We start from the raw sequence: 26,393 nt of genomic DNA on the forward strand, positions 1-26,393 counted from the left end.
CCGGCAGAAACTGCTTGGAAGATCCGATCTGCGGTGCCGGGCGAGCCCGACACCTAATGTGGAGCACCCACAGGGACACTTGAAGAAGAACAGATATTTTGAAGCAGAAGCTTTCATGGGCACAGACCCACTTCATCAGATGCGGATGCATCAGATGCATCTGATGAAAGCGTGTCTTTGCCCACAAAAGCTTATGCTCCAAAATATCTGTTAGTCTATAAGGTGCCACAGGACTTCTTGTTGTTAACCTGGGAGTAGTGAATGACACCGCTGAGCTCTTTAGTGCCAAGCCCTTCCAAGCTAAAAAGTGACATACCTAACTTTAGAATGGTAAGCAATAAATTAAGCTGAGCTATTTAATATCTGTAAAATGCAATGCCTGCTCAAAAGAACATGAATAGCACTGATTTCATACCAGTACCAGAGACTTAGATTTATTACAACATTAAAAGGTTTATGTATACTTAAGTTAAAATATAAATGGATTTTTAGATCTTTTACATCACATTTTTAAGTAACTGCTATACAGTTGATTAATCAGAGGCTTCAGTAAAGACTTCCAACTCCCCCCCTCCCACCCTTGCTACTGTTGACCACAGATCTAGGTATTTACTAAGCAGCTTAGGTATAAATTAAGGCAATAAAACAATGAGCCTACACAGCCTGTAAAACAATAATTTAGCTAGATTAAGGCACAGGGTCCTAAAAGTATTAAATATAAGTAGTTTACAAAAATTACCCTAGATAATATGATCTTAAAGCACTAAAATGCTGTCATGATGAAACAGGTGGCAGGCAACCATGAGATGCTAATTCATAGCATCTTGAGATGAAATAGTTAGTGACATCAGCAACTGTCTCACAAGAACACCATTGTCACTGAATTACAATGTTAATAAGATTGAGTTAAAAAGGTTAGGAGCATCCCAACATTATACTAAGAAACTACAAATAAGGAAAAGGACATGAAACTCCTACTGAGTATTGCACTGGGCATGCTGGCATCAGCATAAACACATGGCGTGATAAAGTCAGTCTTGTTCCTGGACTTCTGGCCTCTATTCAATCCACTAGTCCCACTTAAGGGCCCAGTTGCCCTCAGTAGTCTGGGGGGAACCTGGTCCCTTCCAGGTTCTGGTCCATGGACGCTATGCACCTGCCAGTGGGAAGGGCTGACTCCCCTGGCCTTTGGCACAGAAGCTCTTCTCCCTGGGCCACTTCCCCAGACAATTCCCCCAGTACCTTCTCTGAGCTGCAGCAGCAGTGAGTACCCACTCTTGATCTGCTGAAGCTCCTTATTCTCCCTCTGTGGTTTCTGGTGTTGGTGTTCCTGATCCGATCCTATCCTATCCTCCGCTCCCACTACGCTGGTCTCCTCAGCTCTCTCTCTCCACCCTTCCCCCTGTGAAGGGCTTTTAAAGGCCTCTTATTACACCAATCATGGAGTCAGCCGGCCCCAACTGAACTGAGCCATCTCCCACCAGCTGCCTGTGACTGCCCTGCTAGTGCTCCACAGGCCCTTCTGCTTGTTTGGGCTCCCTCTGAAGAGGCCCTTTTCCCTGGCCCTGCCACAGAAAGTAGTATTCCTTGCCTCCCCCAGTATGTCTTGAGAGATACCAGGATAATGACTGAAGGTGCTGGTGAAGGAGATGACTACACCTTCCCTTTTAAAACAACCTGCAGTGTTAGGTATATAATACAGAATGAGTTGTAAATCTCTATTTACAATGCAGGGTCAGAGTGCTTGTGACTTTGCTAACATATTACTGAAATTATAAATACTGTGATCTCCCAAATATGATTGCTGCAACCATGCGCCTTCGGATTCTCAACTGGAGTTGATTACTTTTTACACTCTTGGTACAAGATCAACTTTCAGTGCTAATTAGGAAAACTAAATTAGTAATATAATCACTATACAATCAGTAAATCTGGCACAGTGCATGAGTTTCCTATGTTTAGGAAGGCACGCCCACATTATTGCACTATAGTGGCAGCAAGTTAAATCCTGATCTCACCTAGAAGAGCATAGACCAAACTACGAGGCCCTTACAGGATTTTTATTCCTTAGGTAAACAGGTGCTTTTTTTGAACAATGCCTCACAATTTGACCTCATTTCAGTACTTTATTGTGGCCAATTTAACGTTGTTGGAGGATCATCACCACCACTTTGACACTACTGAATTCTTCACTAAAGAAAGAAGTAGATTTAAGGTGGGAGGAGCAGAGTAGGGAAAGGAACACTGTACACCTGCCCCAATAAAAAGGTTTGCTTAACAGTGGCACAATGTCCCCAAATTAGGACCAAATGGTTCAGGTGTTTCAGTGCAATATACCTTCAAATAAAATCCACGTTCACTTTCAGAATGCTACTGCTTTCCAGCAGCAGCAATCTTGCGATATTTGTATATGAAAGCATCTGTTTTTCCAAGGCTAACTTTATAGGATTCAACTGCTGACAAAGACCCAAAGCATCTAATTTTATTGTTGTAGTGTTCAGTCTCTACCACTTTAAACAAAGAAACATTTCTTGGATTCTCATTTTTCTCTTTGGGCTTCAAATCTTTCACCATAGCAGTTCCATTCTTGCCATCACTGGTGGTGTTCAAGGACGTATCATTTTCAACACGATTGCTAATACAGCCACACACGTGTTTGTGGAGATCTTGACTCATAAGTAATACAACTGTGCCCCCGACATGAAGCACTCTGACAATAAAAATCAAAACAAAACACACATACGCAAACCATGGTTAGTTGTGTATGCTTATTACACCGTGCATTCTATCCATGGGGTCTTCGTGCCCCTAAGACTGAAGTACAGGGGTCAGCAAACCATGGCACAGGTGCCAAGAGTGGCATATGAGTCAATTTTCAATGGCACACAAGGCAGGAGCTGAGCCCCACCACGCAGCCAAGAGCTTGCTCAAAACTGCCTGTGGATTAACAAAAGACCAGCTAATGCTAATGCAGCTGTAGCAAAAACAGACCTATGACAGTTCTTTGCAAAGAGTATGTCAGTATCTTTCACCCTTCAAAGATACTGAGATTTTAGATACTAAAGTCCTAAGTCAGTGAACACAAGTGCCTGCTAAGGTTTCTTGTTTCATCATAATTCTCAAACTGAAAAGATGATCTTCTGACTCCCACAGACACTTTTTCCAGACTTAACTGATGGCAATTGGAGGTTTTGGACTGATTTTCCAGAGCCTCTAAACTATAATATAAAAAGACCTTTTCCTTAAGTTAGTCTTCATTTGTAGTGTTACGTGTAGTACAGAAACTGCATGCCCAGGTAGCATGGACATAAACGCTGTGCAGGTTGAGGCACCGTTTAGTTGACTAATTACTTGCATACCCAAACCGTAGGATGCATATCCTTATGTGGGCTTTCTACATGCCTAAGCAGTGGCTTCTCCACTCTGCTATTTTATAGCAATGCAGCGACCCACAGTCACCGCACTGAAGCATTTAAATGGACAGGTGATCACAGACAAGAAGCTGCAGATGTCCAGATGGGTGGAACACTACTCAAGTCTTTATTCCCATAAGTGCACAACACAACCCGAACTTGACAACCTCATCCCAACTCCTCCAGAAATGTCTGAGCTAGATGCAGAGCCTATGGAGGAGGACCTTTCTCAAGCTCGTGATGCTCTCACCAATGGAAAAGCACTAGGAAACAACAGAATTCCAGCTGAAGCCCTGAACGCAAACCAGGCTGTACTCTTCCGCTCTATGATATGCATCCTGTAGCTCGAGTGTGGCAAACCAGTCCCCCTGTTCCAGCATTGGAATGATTAGGCCCAGGGATATCATATGAAACTTTATATTTTTTATTAATTTGTTTAGGTTTTGCAGGTCCAAAATGGGCCTGAGCCTCCCTTTTGCCTTCAGAATTAGGAAATAACAGGAATAAAACCCTTTTCCCCAAAACTGATGGGGAACCTCCTCTATAGCCACTCGTTGAAGGAGGGACCGTATCTCCTGCCTGAGCAGACTCTTGTGAGAAGGGTCCCTGACGACAGACAGGGAAGGTAGGTGGGAAGGGGGGCTTATGAGGAAAAGTGGATAGCATATCCCCTTTCCACTGTGCGTAGGCCCCTCTGGTCCAAAGTTACAGAATCATAGAAGAGTAGGACTGGAAGGGACCTCGAGAGGCCATCGAGTCCAGCCCCCTTGCCCTCATGGCAGGACCAAGCATTTTCTAGACCATCCCTGAAAGCCATCTATCTAACCTCTTCTTAAATAGCTCCAGTGATGGAGATTCTACCACCTCCCTTGGCAATTCGTTCCAGTGTTTGATCACCCTGGCAGTTAGGAACTTTTTCCTAATGTACAACCTGAACCTCCCCTGCTGCAATTTAAATCCATTGCCTCTTGTTCTATCCTCAGAGGCAAGTTCCCTCCCTCTGCCTTATGACACCCTTTTAGATACCTGAAAACTGCTATCATGTCCCCCCTCAATCTTCTCTTTTCCAAACTAAACAAGCCCAATTCTTTCAGCCTTTCTTCATAGGTCATGTTCTCTAGACCTTTGATCATTCTCGTTGCTCCCCTCTGGACCCTCTCCAATTTCTCCACATCCTTCCTGAACTGCGGTGCCCAGAACTGGACACAATACTCCAGCTGAGGCCTAACCAGAGTAGAGTAGAACGGGAGAATGACTTCTCGTGTCTTGTTCACAACACACCTGTTAATGCATCCTAGAATCATGTTTGCCTTTTTCGCAACAGCATCACACTGTTGACTCATATTTAGCTTGTGGTCCACTATAAAGAGAAGTTACTCACCGTAGTAACGATGGTTCTTCAAGATGCGTCCCCGTGCGTGCTCCACGATAGGTGTCAGGCTCGCCCCAGCGCCGCAGGTCGGATCTTTTCAGCAGTTTCTGCCGGAACGCGCATGCGCCGGCGCGCGCCGCTCCCTTGAGCGCTCCCGGTCGCGTGCGCGATCCGGTCCCCGCCAGTTCCTTGACCAACTGCCTCGGATGCTCCTGAAAAATACTAAACAGAGATCCGAAGTGGGGAGGATGGGCGGGTGGTGGAGCACCCATGGGGACACATCTTGAAGAACCATCGTTACTACGGTGAGTAACTTCTCTTTCTTCATCGAGTGTCCCCGTGGGTGCTCCACGATACGTGACTACCCAGCAGTAACCCAAGATAGAAGGTGGGTAATCGGTTTATGTGCAGCTTGTCCCCGAGAGGACCGCTGTCGAGAGACGGGTATCCTCTTGGAATACCCTGTGTAGGGCATAATGCTTGGCGAAGGTGTCATAGGATGACCAGGTCGCCGCTCTGCAAACGTCTTTTAGCGCAATGCCCTTGAAAAAGGCTGTTGATGCTGCCGCCACCGCCCTAGTGGAGTGAGCCCTAGGCGGGGCCAGTAAAGGAGTTTTTCTAAGTTCGTAGCACATTTTTATGCAGGATACGATGTGCTTCGAGATTCTCTGCGAAGAGAGACCTTCTCCTTTTGATTTGGGAGTGAGAGAGACTAGGAGTCTATCAGTTTTCCGGAAGGACTTAGTCCTGTCTATATAGAAAGCCAGCGCCCTCCTCACGTCCAGGAGGTGTAGGCGCGCCTCTTTGTTGGAGTTATGAGGCTTTGGATAAACGAGGGTAAAACTATAGGTTTGTTAATATGAAACTCTGAAGAAACTTTGGGAACAAAGGCTGGATGCAGCCGTAAGGTTACCGCCTCCTTGGAAATTACTGTGGCGGGTGGCGTTGCCATTACTGCCGCAGGCTCACTCACCCTGTGAGCTGACGTGATTGCAAGAAGGAAGGTCGTCTTTATCGTAAGGAGACGGAGGGAAACCGTGGCTAAGGGTTCAAACGGTGGTCCCATTAGCGCATTAAGCACCAGGTCCAAGCTCCACAAAGGTGGAAGCGGTTTCCGAGGGGGGTATAGGTTGACCAGCCCTTTGAGGAACCTGGTAGCCATGGGATGGGCAAACACCGTGTGCCCTTCCTCTTCATGTCTGAAAGCCGATACAGCAGCAAGGTGGACCTTCAACGAGGATAGGGAGAGTCCGCCTCTCTTGAGGTCCAGTAAATACTCTAGTGTTACAGGTATATGCGCAGCAAGGGGGGCTAATTGCTTGGTAGAACACCATGCAGTGAATCGAGTCCATTTTTGCTTATAGGGCTTCCTGGTGGAAGTCCTCCTGCTACTTTCTAGGACTTGTTGCACTCCCTCCGTACACGTGCTCTTTAGGGAGCTGAGCCATGGATTAACCATGCTTGCAGTCGCAGGCCTCGGAGGTGTGGATGCACTATGGACCCCTGGGCTTGCGTGAGCAGGTCTGGCACCACCGGGAGGGGCATCAGTGGACAGTCCAACATGCGCAGGAGTAAGGGGAACCATTGCTGTCGATCCCACGTTGGGACTACTAGGATCATTCGGGCTCTCTCTCTCCTGGCTTTCTGCACGATTTTGTGGATAAGCACTGTGGGAGTAAAGGCGTAGAGCCGGGGGCCCCTCCAGGAGATCACGAATGCGTCCCCCAGGGACCCCCGTCCCAGTCCTGCCCTGGAGCAGTATTGCGGGCACTTCTTGTTGTGTTGAGTGGCAAACAGGTCTACCTAGGGAAATCCCCATGCGTGAAAAATCGGTCGTAGCAGATCGGGACGGATCTGCCACTCGTGTGTGAGTGTGAAGCGCCTGCTCAACTGGTCTGCCTTCACATTGTGAGCGCCTGGTAACTACGAGGCTTTCAAGGTTATATTGTTGGCGATGCACCAGTTCCACAATCGGACTGCTTCCGCACATAAGGCATGGGACCGAGCTCCTCCTTGTCGATTTATATAAAACATGGTGGAGGTACTGTCTGTACTGATCCCGACTACTTGCCTTGTATATGGTCTCGAAAGTGTTTGCAGGCGTTGAACACTGCTCTGAGCTCCAGTATATTTATGTGCACTGACTGGAGGACCACAGTCTTTGCGTCACCTTTTCGCCCATGTGTGCTCCCCACCCTATGTGGGAGTCGTCGGTAGTGAGAAAAACAGATATTTGTGGTTGGTGAAAGGGCACCCCTGTTAGCATGTTCTTGGGGTTCAGCCACCATTGCAGGGATCTGCGCACCTCTGTCGTGGGCGACACCACCCTGTGTACAGTGTGTGCTGCCGGTATGTAGACGCTCGCCAGCCAGTGCTGCATGCTGCGCCTATGCAATCGGGCATTCTGTACCACAAACATTGCTGCTGCCATGTGGCCCAGCAGCTGTAAGCACGTCAGAACCGGCACCATAGGGCTGAAGGTGACGACTTGCACGAGGGAACCAATGGCGCGAAAGCGGGCATCTGGTAGATAAACCCTTGCTGTGATAGAATTTATAAGTGCCCCTATGAACTCTATGTCCTGTGCGGGGTCTATCTTTGATTTTGCCAGATTGATGACCAGGCCCAGCAAAGAGAACGTGTCTTCTGTGACGCGTATCATGCGAAGTACCTCCTCCTTCGAGGCCCCTTTCAGTAGGCAGTCTTTTTTTTTTTTTTTTTTCCCCAGATATGGGAATATAAACACCCCCTGTCTGTGCAGGTAGGCTGACACCACTGTCAAGGTCTTGGTGAAGACTCTGGGGGCCGAGGAGAGGCCGAACGGCAGAACCTTGTACTGAAAATGTTCTTTGCCTACCATAACCCGGAGAAAACGCCTGTGAGCCGGGTGAATAGTTATATGGAAATACGCGTCTTGTAAGTCGAGGGCTGCGAACCAATCTCCATTGTCCAGTGCCGTACGTATAGAGGCGACTGTGATCATCCGAAAGCGTTGCTTGCGCAAGTACCGGTTGAGGCCTCGAAGATCTAGGCTGGGCATCCAGCCTCCTGTCTTTTTCTCTGTGAGGAAGTATCTTGAGTAGAACCCTTTCCCTCGGAGTTACTCCGGCACTCTTTCCACTGCCCCTATAAGCATAAGATGGCCTACCTCCTGCTTGAGTCTCGCTTCGTGGGAGGCGTCCTTTTGGTGGGGTCTGGGTGGAGGTCGTGGCAGTGGGAGGGACTGGAAGGGAATCGCGTAACCCGTGGCTATGATCTCCAGTACCCATTTGTCTGTGGTGATCTTTTGCCACTGGTCGTAGAATGGTCGGAGGCGATGGTGGAACAGTAGCTTCGGATGACATTGCACGATGGTAGTGATAGTGCAGCCCTCAATCTGTGTGTCAAACTTCTGGCCTTTGGCCCTGCCCCGAGGACGTACGGCTCTGTTGAGAACGTCGCCTGGGAGTTCTGTACTGTTGGTGCTGTTGATGTCGCCCTTGCTTGTAGCCCCTGTGGTACTGGGGACGCTGTGGTTGATGCTGCAAACAGCTTCTGCGTGTCAAAGGGGAGATCAACGATCTTCACCTGCAGATCCCTCGGGATACCCAATGTCTGGAGCCAGGACTCCCGGCTCATGACCACTGCCGTAGCTGTTGTGCGTGCTGCCGTATCCGCTACAACTAGGGCGATCTGAACTCCTGTCCTCGAGGCTGCGTAGCCTTCCTGCACGATGGCCTTGAGCACCGGCTTCGTGTCCTCTGGAAGGGAGTCCATGAGGGAAGTCAGCCTGGAGTAGCTGTCGAAATTATGGTTCGCTAGATGCGCTGCGTAATTCGCCATTCTCAACAGTAGGATAGAGGAGGAATAGACCTTTCTGCCGAACAACTCTAGTTTCTTGGCATCTTGTCCATTCCCCGTCTTGTACTGAGAAGTTTTTGACCTCTGTTGAGACAATTCCACCACCAGAGAATTTGGTTGCAGGTGGCTGAACAGAAACTCCATGCCCTTCGTCGGGACGAAGTACTTCTTATCCGCTCTCTTGTTTATAGGCGGAGTGGACGCAGGGGTCTGCCATATTGTGGTGGCGGACTCCATGATTGCTTCATCAGCGGAATAGCTATTTTGGAAGAGGTCGGAGGTCTCAGGTTTTTAAGGAGCTTATGGTGTTTCTCCTGCACCTCTGCTGTTTGGATGCCTTGCGTGAAGGCCACCCCTTTAAACAGCTCTTGGAATTGTTTGAGATCATCCGGAGGATGGACGTCCCCTGGGGCCGTGGCCTCGTCAGGGGAAGATAGCGAGGAACCGCTAGGGTAAGCCTCTCTGGACCCCTCTGGGTCCTGTTGACGGTGATACATCCTCTCGCTAGATACTTGCGAGGGAAAATCTCGGGGTTCCAGAATCAACTCCCCCTGAGATATCTGCGTTTCCGTCCCCGTCCGCGATTGCCCTCGGGGATATTGAACCATCTGGGGGGATCTGTCCCTGGGAGTATGCCTATGGTGTCTATGCCCCGCATGATAGGGGCGACCATGGCAACACGGGCACTGTTCCGGAGATGGAGACCTTTGCGGCATGACTCACACTTTTTGAATCCTGCTGAGGACATTGTGGTGAGTCTGAGTTGTTAATAGGGTACTTAGCACCTTCTCTGTGCCTGTTCCCCTCTCGGACTCAGCCTGCTGCGGCAGGAGGCCCAATGGCCTTACGTTCCCGGGCCTCCGCTGCTCCGCTTGCTACTAAGGCTGTAAAACTTTACTTTTTAGTCTCTTTTCTTTTTTTTTTTTTTTTTGAAAACAATAACAAGCTAACTTAAGCTAAAGACTGAAAAAGAAGCTCTAAACACTTTAAAAACATTAAATACGCTAACTCTGGCCATAGCCTGAGCGGATTCTGTCTGCAGCCGATGGCGGTTAAAGAGGAACTGGTGGGGACCGGATCGCGCACGCAGCCGGGAGCGCGCAAGGCAGCGGCGCGCGCCGGCACATGCGCGGTCTGGCAGAAACTGCTGAAAAGATCCGACCTGCGGCACCGGGGCAAGCCCGACACCTATCATGGAGCACCCACGGGGACACTCGAGGAAGAACACTTAGATCCCTTTTTGCTGTACTCATTCCTAGGCAGTCCCTTCCCATTCTGTATGTGTGACACTGATTGTTCCTTCCTAAGTGGAGCACTTTGCATTTGTCCTTATTAAACCTCATCCTGTTTACCTCAGCCCATTTCTCCAGTTTATCCAGATCCTTTTGAATTATCACCCTATCCTCCAAAGAAGTTGCAACCCCTCCCAGCTTGGTATCACCTGCAAACTTAATAAGTGTACTTTCTATGTCAATATCTAAATCGTTAATGAAGATATTGAACAGAACCGGTCCTAAAACAGACCCCTGCGGAACCCCACTAGTTATACTTTTCCAGCAGGATTGAAAACCATTAATAACTACTCTCTGGGTACAGTTATCCAGCCAGTTGTTCACCCACCTTATAGTAGCCCCATCTAAGTTGTATTTGCATAGTTTATTGATAAGTATATTATGTGAGACCGTGTCAAATGCTTTACTGAAGTCTAGGTATACCACATCCACCACTTCTCCCTTATCCACAAGACTCGTTATTCTATCAAAGAAAGCTATCAGATTGGTTTGACATGATCTGTTTTTAACAAAACCATGCTGGCTGTTCCCTATCACCTTACCACTTTCCAATTGCTTGCAGATGATTTCTTTAATTACCTGCTCCATTATCTTTCCAGTTTCCCGGGTTATTCTTGTTCCCCTTTTTATAAATGGATACTATATTTGCCCTTTTCCAGTCTTCTGGAATCTCTCCCGTCTCCCACGATTTACCAAAAATGATTGCTAAAGGCTCAGATACCTCTACTATCAGCTCCTTGAGGATTCTAGGATGCATTTCATCAGGCCCTGGTGATTTGCAGACATCTAATTTCTCTAAGTAAATTTTAATTTGTTCTTTTCCTATTTCAACTTCTAAACCTACCCCTTTTTCACTAGCATTCTCTATGTCAGGCATGCTTTCAGATTTCTCAGTGAAGACCAAACAAAGAAATCATTAAACATCTCTGCCATTTCCAAATTCCCTCCCTCCTCACTGACCAATGGCCCTACACTCTCCTTAGTCTTCCTCTTGTTACCAATGTATTTGTAAAAAGCCTTGTTTCCCTTTATGCTTGTAGCTAGTTTGAGCTCATTTTGTGCCTTAGCCTTTCTAATCTTGCTCCTGCATGCTCGTGTTGTTTGCCTATATTCATCCTTTGTAATTTGTCCTAGTTTCCATTTCTGATACAATTCCTTTTTTAGTTTGAGATTATGAAATATCTCCTGGTTAAGCCAAGGCAGTCTTTTGTCATGTTTTCTATCTTTCCTATACAGTGGGATAGCTTGCTTTTGGGCCCTTAATAATGTCCCTTTGAAAAACTGCCAGCTCTCCTCAGCCGTCTTTCCCCTCAGTTTAGCTTCCCATGGGACCTTACCTACCAGCTGTCTGAGTTTACCAAAATCTGCCTTCCTGAAATCCATTATCTCTATTGTACTGTTTTCCCTTCTACCCTTCCTTAGAATTGTGAACTCTATGATTTCATGATCAATTTCACCCAAGCATCCTTCCACTTTCAAATTCTCAATAATTTCCTCCCTATTTGTTAAAATTAAATCTAGAACAGCTTCCCCTCTGGTAGCTTTTTCAACCTTTTGGAATAAAAAGTTATCTGCAGTGCAATCCAAGAATTTATTGGACAGTCTGTCCCCTGCTGTATTAGTTTCCCAACATATACCTGGATAGTTGAAGTCCCCCATTACCACCAAATTCTGGGCCCTGGATGATTTTGTTAGCTGTTTAAAGAAAGCCTCATCCACCTCTTCCACCTGGCTAGGGGGCCTGTAGTAGACTCCTAGTAGGACCCCATCCTTGTTTTTTACTCCTCTGCGTCTAACCCAGAGACTTTCAACCCGTCCATCTCCTACGTCCATCTCCACCTCTGTCCAAGTGTGTACATTTTTAATATACAAGGCAACACCTCCTCCCTTCTTTCCCTGTCTGTCCTTCCTAAGCAGACTGTACCCTTCAATACCAACATTCCAATCATGAGTATTATCCCACCGAGTTTCTGTGATGCCAACAATATCATAGTTGTATTCGTTTATTAGTACTTCCAATTCTTCTTGTTTATTTCCCATACTTCTTGCATTTGTATATAGGCATCTCAGACATTGATTTGGTCTTGCCTCCCAGTTTTGCCCTGGCCCTCTTTTTACTCTCCCATTGTAGCCCATACTCCCTCCCATTTCAAATTCATCTCCCATGTATTCATGCTGTCCACTTACCTGTGGGCTTTGCTCCCCTGCCCCCATCGAACCTAGTTTAACGCCCTCCTCACTAGATTAGCCAGCGGTTATGTTGCACCAAGCACGGTACAAGGGGGATAGGCAGAATGAAAACAAAAGCCAAGCTGGAACTAGGGTGGTGACTGGCGTGCTGCTTCCGACCATGCCATCAAAACTGTTGTTTAGGCCCCAGTGGGGGTTTTTGATGACCCTGGCCGTGAATCTGCTGGCCATGGCACCTTCTGTTCACATGACCCCTTCTCTGACTAGTATCCTTCTGTTGTTGAGGGAATTGTCTGAATGGAGGTCTAGGAGTAAAGTGTCAATGTTAGGTTGCTGGGATATGCAGGCCAAGCAAGTGTAAGGGGGCCCTCGAGTCTTTTAGGCTTTGAAGACTTCTGTCCGTCTTTTTCAAAAATAGGGATGAGCCCTCGCAGGGTAGGTCCTGGATGGTTTGCTGGATCTCATAGGTGAGTCCTGAAACTTGTAACCATGCTCCCCTACGCATGGCTAACGCCGAGGCCATGACCCTGGTGGCAGCATCTGCTGCATCCAGTGCTGCCTGCAGTACTGCCCTGGATATAAGTTTATGTTCCTCCATCACCGCCTTAAAAATCAGGCTTACTGTCCAGCGGGACCAGCTCCAAGAAACGGGATAAGGAACTGACCATGTTGTATGCATACCTGCTAACCAGAGCCTGCTAGTTAGCAATCCTTAACTGTAGGCCTCCCATCGAATAAACCTTTCTATCATATAAGTCCAGGTGTTTGGCCTCTCTGTTTTTTGGGGATGGGCCCTGAAACGCTTGTCTCTCTCTGATTTGCTGAATCAATGACAAGAGAGTCAGGGGGAGGGTGTGTGAACAGACGCTCATTGCCCTGAGCGGGAAAAAAGTGCTGATGCTCATTCCTTCCGGCTGTGGGTAGAACAGAGGCTGGGGTCTGCCACACTGGCAATTGTTTTAATAACGGGCAATGCTACTCTTGTTGGTCCCAATGCAGAGAAGATCTCTCTCATTGGGTCCGTTTCATCCCCGACCTCCTCAGCTTGTACTCCCAGGCCCTGGGCTACCCTGTGCAGCAATTGCTGATATGTCCTACTGTCCTCCATGACTGGGGATGCCGAGGACCCAGCCAAGGCTTCGTCTGGGGAGGGCAAGGATGACGCACCTGCCCCCTTCCATGCCTACCAGCAAGAGCGGTAAGCCTAAATCCCCCATTTAAGTCCCCCACTTGGCAGCTGGGGTAATACACCTGAGAATAGGGCAAGCTGTGTTAGGGGCACATCCTGGTAACTCGGCGCCTGGGACAGCACCAGGCCCATCAGTGCTGTTACCAACGGTGCTGTAGGTCCCAGTGCCTGCATGGGCAGTGACCAGAGCTGGGCCAGTTCTGTCTGTGACTGTGCCGACATTGGTGCCAACCCCACCAAAGGGGCCTCCGACACAGTCAGCCCCTGCAACTGTTCTGGCAGAGGCACATCCAGTCATGCCAATGGCACCACCCGCGGCGCCTGGGGAGTGCCAGGTGCCCAGGATGGGAGTCCCATGGCCTGCCCATGTCTCATGAAATGCCCACAGGGTCCAAAAAGGCCACTGGAGTGCGCCTTGGGAGGATGCCTGCCAACCATCATCCACAGAGTAATGGCTCTTCCATCTGTGCCAGCTGCAGTGCAACATCCTCGTACTCCTGCTCCTAGCCGAGTTGGAGTAATACGAGTCAGACTGATGCCAATTCCAACACCAGCAAACAGGGTGGTGCCATGGGACCCAGGGCTTGCACAGACTCCTGTTGACCTTGCACTGCATGGTTGGGCATGCTAAGCAGGGTCATCATCGGTGGTCTGCCCTGTGAAAGCTGGTCCAGTGCCAGGAACAGTGACAGTGCCGCAAAAGATGACGCTTGCCCGGTGCTCTGAGTTGGCACTTGTGTCTGGGATGGCCCCTCTGGTGGAGATGTGGACTCCCGGTGCAGTGTTGGTCCCAGTATCAGGATCTGTAACAGACCCTGCACCATGCTGAGTGCCTCCAGCATTGAGGGCAGCCTCGGAGAACATGCTCTCGCACCGGCGTCAATGCCCATACTTAATGACCCAACTGACAGTGCAATCTGGCAGATGCCTTGGAGGGTTCTTGGTGCTTTACCCTCTCTGGGGACTGGCCCCTTTCATACCTCTTTTTCTTGCGAGACACTGGGGACTGACTCCTGTGTCGCCTTGCAGAGCTAGGCGCCAACACCTGGTCCCAATGCTGGGAGCTTTCTGATGGCACCAACGGTGCTGGAGCGCTCTGCACCGAGGATGCACCACTCTAAGCTCCCGCAGAGGAAATGTCTGGGCACAAGGCCGCCTCCATTAGTAAGACTTTTAAACGTTGCACTCTGCCTTTTAGAGTCCTAGGCTTGAAGGCCTTACAGATGGAGCCTGTGTGTGTGTGAAGGTGTGCCTCACTGAGGCAACTTAAACAAGTCCTGTGCGGGTTACCTTTGGGCAGTCACTTGCCACATTTTGAATAGGTCTGAAAACCTGGAAAGCCAGGCCTCCCTTGGCACCGAAGAGCAGAGAGGGGTTAAAGTCCCACCCCAACTCTCTAACAACTAAGTGGTAACTATTCACACTAACTATTACTAAATAATTTACAGTTAATGGCTATCCTGCTGAACTAACAGAGAAGAGTAGAGAGAGCTCTAGCAACCGACAACATGGTGAGAAGGAACTGAGGGTTGGGGGTTGGGCAGCACATACATTGGTCACCATGTTGGTTCACTCCAGAAGGCACCACACGCACCCTATGGCTACTGGCTAGGGCAAAAAAGCTTCCAGCAACTGGGCATGCACCAGTGCACACCCAACTTGAAAGGTACCTGAGCAATCACTCAAAGAACATGCATTTTTCAAGAAAACAAAAGGAGTGGTGTTAAACAAGAAAACGAGAGGCAGAAGAACAGCAGAGAAAAGCAAAAGCCTTTCAGTATGTTACAGAAAAAGTGAGAGATGCAGGAAAAGTTCTAACAGAGAAATGGAAGGAAGAAGTCTGTCACTGGCCTTTCACTTTGTGTCTCGTTTATCTTCCCCTTCATTTTTTCCACAAACATTCTATTACCAACATAATAATTCTCTGAGAAGTTTTAGGTTCATGTCTTAACACTTTACTCTTTTATTAAACTGTATTCAAAACGTGTAAAAAGCTTACTTTGTCTTTAAAACATTCTAACATTTAAAATGGCTCTAAGTGTGACAACACAGATAAGCAGTCCTAGTGTTCCCCATAAAAGAAATGCTAAAAAGGACCCCAAGCCAAAAGCGTTTTCCTCCAGAAATGAGACTAGCATGTAGAACGTACACCAGAAATGGGACATGAAAACCTGTCAACATTTAAGATTAAAAGTAAGAGGCCTCTTGTTCCACAAGCATGTTAAGATCCCTCTAGCATAAATAAAAATAAAACCATCCAGAGTCATTTGGTATGAGTCTCCAAAATGCATATCCCACTTTTAACAGTTTTATGCTTTGCATACTCCACCTCTGAAAACTCAGCCAACTTTCAAAATAAGCTCTAAGTGAAAACAGTAAGAAGGGTAGCAGTCCTATTACCACATTACGCTGTGGAAAGAGTAACCCCCTCAATTCAAGAATTTCTCAAAGGACATATGTATAGCTTTCTGGGTGCAGACCACAGACTTGGGGGTTCATTTAGAAAAGAGGGTCTTATGCTCAAGAATACAAAAGAAGTAGAAATTTTAAAAAATACCTAAAGTGTTTCAAAGATTATATATACCTTTCCATTTCTCGAAGAATATTCGGTAGAAGCTTTATGTCTTCTGTTATACTGAACTTTTTCCCAAATGGAATGTCCGAAATCACAATGTCAACACTTTCTGAAGGTAATGGCAATGCTGCAAAACAGAAGTTGGATTCTGAAACTGGCTATACTTACAAAAGAGCAATGCCTGAGTAGCAACCATGGTTCAAGCATGTTGACAACAAAGATCCTCACTCCTGTGGAGCGCATAGCCTTCATGTAGTGTTCAGAGCCCTCCAAAAAACATAGCTATTGGGGCAATGTATATGCTCCCTCCTCAATTGACCACAGTCCCTTTCAGCTTCATCAGAGTCCACATGTACACACCTGAAAGGTAGATATGGTGGAGCAAGAGTATATAACATACATGCTGTTAGTCTCCACAAAGAAATAGGTAACCATATAACATTTCCTTTGCCTTTGACAGCATGCATCCTCCAATCTCTGCAGATAAACTATCAGTGACTTAGAAGTAGTCTAAGAAAAACTAGAGATTGAAGAATTGTTTTCCCAACTTGGTTGTCAGAGCTGGAGGATAACTCACAGAATAAGAGTGCACTGAACGTATAAATTGACCATCCAGGAGTAGGTCTTACTTTGTCTACAGCACCACTTTTGTTGGTAAATCTTTTGCCAGTGAAGGGTATGGGAAAAACCCCCCCCACAATATGACGAATATATATTTTGCTGACAAAAGCACTGGTGCAGATAGTGCTACACGAGGAAGAGAGATTTTCCTACGAGAGAGTGGCTACATGGGAAACGTTACAGCAGTGCAGCTATACCTCCCTAAGGTTGATAGGACAGACAGAGCCTTAGTGAAGGAGGTGATCTTAACACAGAGGCAAGTAATAGTGGTTGGTTGGTTGGTTTGTTTGGGGTGGGGTGGGGGCAGAATATGTAAAGTGGTCAAGGGCCACATTCTTCCAGGAAATTAACGGAGACAGTAATGGGTCTAGGATGGAGGCTGGGTCCAGAAGGGAGCTTGGAGTAAGGAACTAGGGTACATGAGTGGGTGTGGTGTCTGGGAGGGAGTCTGGGTGAAGTAGGCAGTTGTGATCTGGGGCAGGGGACTGGTGTGCAGGAGGGGTTGAAAGGGTTTGGGTTGTGACTTCGGGCAGAAGGGGATTGTGACCTGGGGTAGGGGTGCAGAGGTGCGCAAAGGACAGGCAAAGGTTAGGATTATGTGGTGTGAGAGATCAGAGGGAGGGAGAGTCCAGGGTGCCAGAGGCAGGCTCTGGCTAGGAAACTTACCTTGGTGACTCCTGGCCAGCAGCCCTGAAGGGCCCTGAGACAGGCTCTCTGCCTGCTGCAGCCCCAGGCTATTCAAAACTGGGGTCTGTTTCCTCTAGCTTTCTGCTCAGGATGCTAAAGGCAAGAGAGGGGCTATGAATGCTGCTCCTGCCCTCACAGCAAAATCTGAACTCCTATTGGCCAGAAACTGTAAACTGGCCAGTGGGACCTGAGATATTTGCAAGGAAGCAGGAGAAGTATGCAAAGCCTCCCCCTCCCTCCCAGCGTGAGAGCAGAGAGTTACAGGAAGCAGGGAGCAACTTAAATCAGCAGCTGGCTGTTCTGTGCCTGAGGCAGTCCATAGGCAGGATTTGGCAGCTTGGTAGACCAAGTATTGCCCATCCCTGTTTTAAGGCCTACTGAGTTTGCTATAGACCTGGAAAACCGTACACACTTATCATATGGTTACAAAACATTTAATCCAACACCACCACATAAGAAACACTCAAAAGATGCCTGACATAGGACACCTATGATAGCTGTTGAAAGATCTAGAACAAAAGAAACCCCAAGGATATTTTACCTACCTTTTTTCATTGAGGAAAAAAAATGCTATTATTGTAGCTTCAGTCCCACATTCTGCTACAAGCAACGAGGGCATGAATTAGCTTGCAGAATGTTTATTACTAACAGAGAAACAATACTCCCAGTTCAGTCTGCAAAGCAGGCAGCCATAAAAACTGTGTTGTTTTTACAGGTTGAACCTCTCTAGTCTAGCACCCTCAGGACCTGACTGGTGCCAAACGAAAGAATTTGCTGGACCACCAGAGGACACTATCTAGCAGTATTATCAACATTTCCACTGCTTACTGGGCTCTTACAATACATATAGGAGTAAATTACTGCTAAATAACAGCATAGAACACTGCAAGCCAGGACTGCTGTTTGTAAACAAACTTTACGGGACCACAGGAAACTTGGCCTCACCCACAATAAGTGGTGATCCAGCTAATTAAAATCATGCTGGACTACAGAAGTTGCCTGATGAAAGAGTGCCAGATCAGAGAGGTGCAACCTGTACATTCAAATGATCTGCTAAAGGGCTGTGTCTACACTAGCACTGTGCTTTCAAAAGAGGCATGCAAATGAAAAAATTGAAAATGTAAATGAGGCACAGATTTACGTATCTGGCACCTCACTTGCATATTCTCCTTTCAAAAGAAAAAAAGCAGTGTAGATGCAGCTCATTCCAAAGTAAACCCTATTTCTGAAAGAACCTTATTCCTAAATTTTTTAGGCATGAGGTTCTTTCAAAAACTGGCTTTATTTCCAAAAGAACCATGTCTACACTGCATATTTTTCTTTCGAAAGAAGTGCTTTCTAAAGGAGAATATGCAAATGAGGTGCCAGATGTGTAAATCTGCACTTTATTTGCATTTTCAATCTCCTCATTTGCATGCCTCTTTGAAAAGCACAATGCTAGTGTAGAGACAGCCAAGATGTCAAAAAGTCAATGAACATGAAACCACATAATTCCATATTTACAAAATAGTTATGCTCTTCAATATAAATAACTGTTTGCAAATTACTTTTGAAGTGGGAGTTATGTGGTTAACATTGCAGGCACTTTATTTACAAGAATAATTTGCTCAAATGAAAATGTTAAATTGAAGGAAGTGACATTAGATTACTCATACAGAATCTGCTTACAGGCAGGCCTGCCTGTAGTCAATTTTATTTTGAGCTGCTTTCTTTGAACTGATTCTCCAAATACCTGAAGTTTTTATGCCACCTCGAAATTTTCTTTCACTGAAACTATAAAAAAGGCTAATCTCCTGAAAATAGCTTTTTCTTTTTCCCCAGAACATTCTCTGATCAAGACATAGGGTAAACTTTTCCATTTATGAACGAAATAGACAGAATGCTTTCTTTTGGAAAGCCAATGAATTAATATCATTCTCATCATCAATAACCGTGGTCTCAGCACCCATTGGTGTCTGATGCCTCTCTCATTATTTCCTTCCATCTTTCCCTGTCCAGTGTGGAGTAGCTTAGTTTCTGCAGACTAGCTCCACACCAATCTACTATATCACCTACCCATCCTCTGTGGGGTCTGCCTCTCCTATTCGAACCGTCCATTATGCTGAATACCAGGGTCTTGATTTTTCGCTCGTCGTCCATTCTGCAAATATGTCCAAATAGTTGTAGCTTCTGTTTTATAACCTTCGGCAGCAGGTTCTCTTTTGGCTGTATCTTGCTATATAATTCCTAATTGGTGACCTTCTGCATCCATCCTATTCTCAGAATCTTTCTGTAAAGAGAAGTTACTCACCGTAGTAACGATGGTTCTTCGAGATGCGTCCCCGTGGGTGCTCCACAATAGGTGTCGGGCTCGCCTCAGCGCTGCAGATCGGAAACTTTCCAACAGTTTCTGCCGGACCGCGCATGCGCCGGCGCACGCCGCTCCCCTGCGCGTCCCCAGCCACGTGCGCGATCCGGTCCCCGCCAGTTCCTTGACCAACCGCCTCGGATGCTCCTGAAAAACACCAAACAGAGATCCGAAGTGGGGAGGATGGGCGGGTGGTGAAGCACCCATGAGGACACATCTTGAAGAACCATCGTTACTATGGTGAGTAACTTCTCTTTCTTCATCGAGTGTCCCCGTGGGTGCTCCACAATAGGTGACTACCCAGCAGTAACCCAAGAAAGGAGGTGGGTAATCGGTTTATGTGCAGCTTGCCCCCGAAAGGACTGCTGTCGAGAGGCGGGTATCCTCTTGGAATACCCGATGTAGGGCATAATGCTTGGTGAAGGTGTCATAGGATGACCAGGTCGCCGCTCTACAGATGTCTTTTAACGTGATGCCCTTGAAAAAGGCTGTTGACGCCGCCACCGCCCTGGTGGAATGAGCCCTAGGCGGGGCCAGTAAAGGAGTCTTTCAAAGTTCGTAGCACATTTTCATACAGGACACAATGTGCTTCGAGATTCTCTGTGAAGAGAGACCCTCTCCTTTTGACCTGGGAGCGAGAGAGACTAGAAGTCTCTCCGTTTTCCGGAAGGACTTAGTTCTGTCTATGTACAAGGCCAACGCCCTCCTCACGTCCAGGAGATGTAGGCGTGCCTCCTTGCTGGAGCTGTGAGGCTTCGGGTAAAACGAGGGTAAAACTACGGGTTCGTTAAGGTGGAACTCTGAAGAAACCTTCGGAACAAAGGCTGGGTGCAGCCGTAAAGTTACCGCCTCCTTTGAGAATACTGTGCAGGGCAGCGTTGCCATAACTGCTGTGAGCTCACTCACCCTGCGAGCTGACGTAATTGCAAGGAGGAAGGTTGTTTTTATCGTAAGGAGACATAGGGGAACTGTGGCTAAGGGTTCAAATGGTGGGCCCGTTAGCGCGCTGAGCACCAGGTCCAAGTTCCACGATGGTGGAAGCGGTTTCCGAGGTGGGTACAGGTTTACCAGCCCCTTCAGGAACCTGGTAACAATAGGATGGGCAAATACCGTGGGCCCCTCCTCTTCATGCCGAAAAGCAGATATAGTGGTGAGGTGGACCTTTAGCGAGGATAGGGAAAGCCCACCCCTCTTGAGGTCCAATAAGTATTCTAGTATTACTGGTATAGGGACGTCAAGGGGAGCTAACTGCTTGGCAGAACACCATGCAATGAATCGAGTCCATTTCTGCTTGTAGGTCTTCCTGGTGGAGGTCCGTCGGCTACTCTCCAGGACTTGCTGTAATCCCTCCGTACATGTGCTCTCTAGGGAGCTGATCCATGGATTAGCCATGCTTGTAGGCGCAGGCCTTGAGGGTGTGGGTGCACTATGGACCCCTGGGCCTGTGTGAGTAGGTCTGGCGCCACCAGAAGGGGGAGCGGTGGGCGGTCTGACATGCGCAGAAGCAAGGGGAACCTTTGCTGTCAATCCCACGTTGGGACTACTAGAATCATGCGGGCTCTCCCTTCTGGCTTTCTGCAAGACCTTGTGGATGAGCACTGTGGGGGGAAACGCATAAAGTAGGGGGCCCTTCCATGAAATCGCAAATGCGTCCCCCAGGGACCCCCGCCCCAATCCTGCCCTGGAGCAGTACTGGGGGCACTTCTTGTTGTGCTGAGTGGCAAACAGGTCTATCTGAGGAAACCCCCATGTGTGAAAGATCAGTCGTAGCAGATCGGAACGGATCTGCCATTCATGCGTGAGTGCAAAGGGCCTCCTCAGCTGGTCTGCTTTCACGTTGTAAGCGCCCGGCAAATACGAGGCTTTCAATGTTATATTGTTGGCGATGCACCAGTTCCACAGTCGGACTGCTTCCACACATAGGGCATGGGATCGAGCTCCTCCTTGTCGATTTATATAAAACATGGTGGGGGTATTGTCTGTATTGATCCTGACTACTTTGCCTTGTATGTGGTCTCGAAAGTGTTTGCAGGCGTTGAACACTGCTCTGAGCTCCAGTATATTTATGTGCAGTGACTGTTCCGTAGGGGACCATAGTCCTTGCGTCACTTTGCCGCCGATGTGAGCTCCCCATCCTATGTGGGAAGCGTCTGTAGTAAGAAAAATAGAGATTTGTGGTTGGTGAAAGGGTACCCCTGTCAGCATGTTCTTGGGGTTTACCCACCACTGCAGGGATCTGCGCACCTCTGTCATGGGCGACACCACCCTGCGGACAGCGTGGGATGCCGGCTTGTAGACGCTCGCCAGCCAATGTTGCAAGCTGCGCATATGCAATCTGGCGTTCTGCACCACAAATGTTGCCACCGCCATGTGGCCTAGCAGCTCCAAGCACGTTAAGACCAGCACCGTGGGGCTGTATGTAATGACTTGCACCAGCGAACTGATGGGGCGAAAGCGGGCGTCAGGTAGATAGACCCTTGCTGTAATAGAGTTTATATGTGCCCCTATGAACTCTATGTCTTGTGTGGGATCGGTCTTTGACTTCGCGAGGTTGATGACCAGGCCCAGCGAAGAAAACCTGTCTGCTGTTACGCGTATCATGCGTAGTACCTCTGCCTTCCAGGCCCCTTTCAGTAGGCAGTCATCCAGATATGGAAATATAAATACCCCTTGTCTGTGCAGGTAGGCTGACACCACTGCCAGGGTCTTGGTAAAGACTCTGGGGGCCGAGGAGAGGCCGAACGGAAGAACCTTGTATTGGAAATGCTCCTTGCCGACCATAAAACGGAGAAAGCATCTGTGTGCCGGGTGGATCGTTGAAAATACGCATCTTGTAAGTCGAGGGCTGCAAACCAATCTCCATCGTCCAGTGCTGTGAGTATAGAGGCGACTGTGATCATCCGAAAACGTTGTTTGCACAAGTACCAGTTGAGGCCCCGAAGATCTAAGATGGGCCTCCAGCCTCCTGTTTTCTTCTCTGTAAGGAAGTATCGTGAACAAAAACCATTCCCCTGGAATCGCTCCCGCACTCTTTCCACTGCCCCTATGAACATAAGGTGGTCCACCTCCTGATTGAGTCTCGCCTCGTGGGAAGCATCCCTGAGGTGGGGCCTGGGCGGAGGTTTCGGTGGTGGGAGCGACTGGAAGGGGATCGCATAACCCATGGCTATGATCTCCAGTACCCATTTGTCTGTGGTGATCTTTTGCCATTGGGGGTGGAACGGTCGGAGGCGATGATGGAACATTAGCTGGGGATGGCATTGCGCGATGGTAGTGATAGTGCAGCCCTCGACCTGCCCGTTAAACTTGTTGCCTTTGGGCCTGCCCCGAGGATGCACGGCTTTGTTGGGAACGTCGCCTAGGAGTTCTATACTGTTGCTGCTGTTGATGCCGCCCTTGGTCGTAGCCCCGTTGGTACTGAGCACGCTGTGGTTGGTACGGGTATCGTCTTTGCTGAGGGTAATACTTTTTCTTCCTGTATGGAGGGGTATAAATACCCAGGGTTCTGAGTGTAGCTCTTGAGTCCTTACTGGAGTGAAGGACCGAATCGGTTGAATCTGCAAACAACATCTGCGTGTCAAAGGGGAGATCAACAATCTTCGCCTGCAAATCCCTCGGGATACCCAATGTCTGAAGCCAGGATTACCTGCGCATGACCACTGCTGTAGCCGTTGAGCGTGCCGCCGTGTCTGCCACGTCCAGGGCGATCTGGACTCCTGTCCTCGAAGCTGCATAGCCCTCTTGCACAATCGCCTTCAGCACCGGCTTCTTATCTTCCGGAAGCGAATCCATGAGAGAAGTAAGCCTGGAGTAATTGTCGAAATTATGGTTCGCTAGATGTGCTGCATAATTTGCCACTCTCAACAGCAGGGTGGAGGAGGAGTATACCTTTCTGTCGAACAGCTCTAGCTTCTTGGCATCTCTGTCCGTACCCCCCGCTTTGTACTGGGAAGTCTTTGATCTCTGCTGAGACGATTCTACCACCAATGAATCTGGTTGTGGGTGACTAAACAGGAACTCCATGCCCTTCGCCGGGACGAAGTATTTCTTATCCACTCTCTTGTTTGTAGGTGGAGCGGAAGCCGGGGTCTGCCATATGGTGGTGGCTGACTCCATGATGGCTTCTCGAGCGGGATAGCAATTTTGGATGAAGCCGGGGGTCTCAGATTTTTGAGGAGTTTGTGATGCTTCTCCTGTACCTCTGCCGTTTGGATGCCTTGTGTGAAAGCCACCCTTTTAAACAGCTCCTGAAACTGTTTGAGGTCATCCGGTGAAGCAACGTCCCCGGGGGCTGTAGCCTCGTCGGGGGAGGACAAGGAGGAACCACTAGGGTAAGCCTCCCTCGAACTCTCAGAGTCTTGCGGTCGATGATACACCCGCTCGCTAGAGGTTTGCAAAGGAAAGTCTTGGGGTTCCAAAATCAACGCCCCTTGAGACAGCTGTGTTTCCGTCCCCGTCCGAGAGTGTCCGCGGGGGTATTGGATGGTCGGGGGGGACCTGCCCCTAGGTGCTTGCCTGGGGTGTCTGTGCCCAGCATGGTAAGAGCGACCATGGCAGCATGGGCACGGCTCCTGGGATGGAGACCTGGACCACTCTCGGGGTGCGTACCCCCGCTGTCTGGAAGAGCGAGATCTCCACGATGCTTCAGACAGTGGTGAAACTGGTTTGTGATAGTACTCCAAGGGATCCAATCCCAGAAAAGGCGATGGTGGCCAAAGCCATGGTGACGCTGGTTGGAGGAACGGAGGAGGCGGCTCTGGGTAGGCTGGAGGAGACCCATGTCTTCTGGGTGGCGTGCGCAGCATAGGGGAGGGCTTGTTGAGAGTAGCATTGCAGCCCTGTCCGGAGAAGGGCTGCGGTGCTGGGTTTTTGCTCTTGCCTTACCCCTCCCCTGCGGGTCTGGCACTGCCCCCTCCCGTGCCGGGGATCTCGGCCCCGCTGTTGGCGCTGCGCTCAGCTGCGGTGCCGTGCGGATAACGACCTCTGGTGCCTGCAGGCTGCGCGCCTGTTGGTCCTGCACTGCTGGCGCCCCGGGGGTCAGTGCCGCTTGTGGCGGTGCCGCCGGTTTCGGCGCTTGCCTGGCCGCCGCTCTGGGAGCTGCGCGTGCCGGCTGCTTAGTAATTGGAGGCTCAGCCTCTGCCACGTGCGCTGCTGCGCTGCCACTTGTTTGGATCTGCGGCTGGGGGCTGTGTGCTACGCCTGTCCCGCTCGCTGTGACCGCCGGCAGGGATCAGGCTGGAGAGAGCTTCCTCCGTTTCTGCACCGAGGGAGTGAGGGAAGCCGCCTTCCTTCTATGGAGCCCAGGGGGTCCCTCCGATTGAGGCCTCTCCGGCACGTCAGGCTGGAGGGCCTTATCAAACAACAGCATTTTCAGCCACATTTCTCTGTCTTTTCTGGCCCTGGCTGTGACCTTTGCACAATGGGAACACTTCTGGGTAACGTGTGATTCCCCCAGGCACCTAATGCATTGACTATGCCCATCGGAGGCCGGCATAGCTTTGCGGCAGGACTCACACTTTTTGAATCCTGAAGAGGACATCGCGGTGTGTCTTTGAGTTGTTAATAGGGTACTTAGCACTAGATTTGTGCCTGTTCCCCTTTCGCGGACCGCAGCCTGCTGCGGCCGGAGGCCTACTGGCCTTCACGTCCCCGCGTCTTCTCCGCTCCTCTCTCTCTTTACTAAATCTTTATATGTTTTTTTTTCCTTTCTTCTTTTTCTCCTTTTTTTTTTTTTGCAAGAAAAAAACCAACAGTTTACACTAAAAAAACTCTAAGCTGACTCTGGCTGTAGCCTGAGCGGATTCCGTCTGCAGCCGATGGCGGCTGAGAAGGACCTGGTGGGGACCGGATCGCGCACGTGGCCGGGGACGCGCAGGGGAGCGGCACGCGCCGGTGCATGCGTGGTCCGGGAGAAACTGCTGGAAAGTTTCTGATCTGTGGCGCCGGGGCAAGCCCGACACCTATTGTGGAGCACCCACGGGGACACTCGATGAAGAACAACTCCTTTCGAACGCCAATATTCTTCTTTTCGAATCTTTCATTATCACCCATCTCACATTTGTATAACATGCTGCTGAACACGTTTTCAAGATGCTCAGCTTCGTTCTTAAGCTAATTGCTTTGCTTTTCCAGATCTTATCCATCACCTTCCAACTCGCTCTTGCTTTCGCTATTCTAGTCCCTATTTCCTTCTTACAGTCTAGATCATACGTTATGTTGCTCCCCAGGTATGTGAACTTCTCCACATTTTCTAGTTCAATACCATCGACGCTGATCTTCCTTCCTATTTCCTTATCTCCAAATACCATTGTTTCTGTTTTATCGATGTTCGAAATCAGACCATACCACTTCCCCTCTTCGTTTAATACCTGCACCATTTTCTCTAGATTCTTCTCATCTTCTTCAATGATAACTATATTATCTGCGAACCTCACGTTGTTAATTCTTTTCCCGTGCACAGATACCCCTGCTACCTCTTCCTTGATCTTGTTCACCGCTCTCTCCAGATGTGCAATAAAGACACTTGGCGATATTGGATCTCCTTGTCTCGTACCTCTATTTGTTTTAACCCAACTTCCTAACTCCCCGCATGTTCTCACTGCTGCCTCCGCATTGCCATTGATATCCTTCAACAACACTCTGCTATCCACTCCGTATTACTTCAACACCACCCAAATCACTTTCTGATCTATACTGTCAAGTACCTTTTGCAAATTGACAAAGCACATGTATACATTCTTGTTCATTCGTTGACCTTCTTCCGCTATCAGTCTTAGTGCCAATATCTGCTGTAGGGTACTTCTATCTTTTCTGAACCCCACTTGCTCCTCTGCTATATGTTCTATCTGCAATCACAGTCTCTCAGTC

At 48.7% G+C, this 26,393-nt stretch overlaps 1 protein-coding gene across 3 annotated transcripts in view; it reads right to left on the minus strand.

Annotated features, from left to right (window-relative positions):
• Positions 1-586: 586 nt before the first annotated feature.
• The window catches only part of THUMPD2 (THUMP domain 2 tRNA and snRNA guanosine methyltransferase), an 87,282-nt gene continuing 61,475 nt past the window's right edge, over positions 587-26,393 (minus strand). For all 3 annotated transcript variants that reach the window (XM_074989175.1, XM_074989174.1, XM_074989176.1), the window contains 2 exons: positions 15,881-15,998; positions 587-2,710 (listed from right to left, as the gene is read on the minus strand). In XM_074989175.1, coding sequence (XP_074845276.1) covers positions 2,371-2,710; positions 15,881-15,998 — 458 coding nt within the window. In that variant the 3' untranslated portion in view covers positions 587-2,370. The remainder of the gene's footprint in view (positions 2,711-15,880; positions 15,999-26,393) is intronic.

This window comes from Carettochelys insculpta, chromosome 3, assembly GCF_033958435.1.
Source record: "Carettochelys insculpta isolate YL-2023 chromosome 3, ASM3395843v1, whole genome shotgun sequence".
Taxonomy (NCBI): domain Eukaryota; kingdom Metazoa; phylum Chordata; order Testudines; family Carettochelyidae; genus Carettochelys; species Carettochelys insculpta.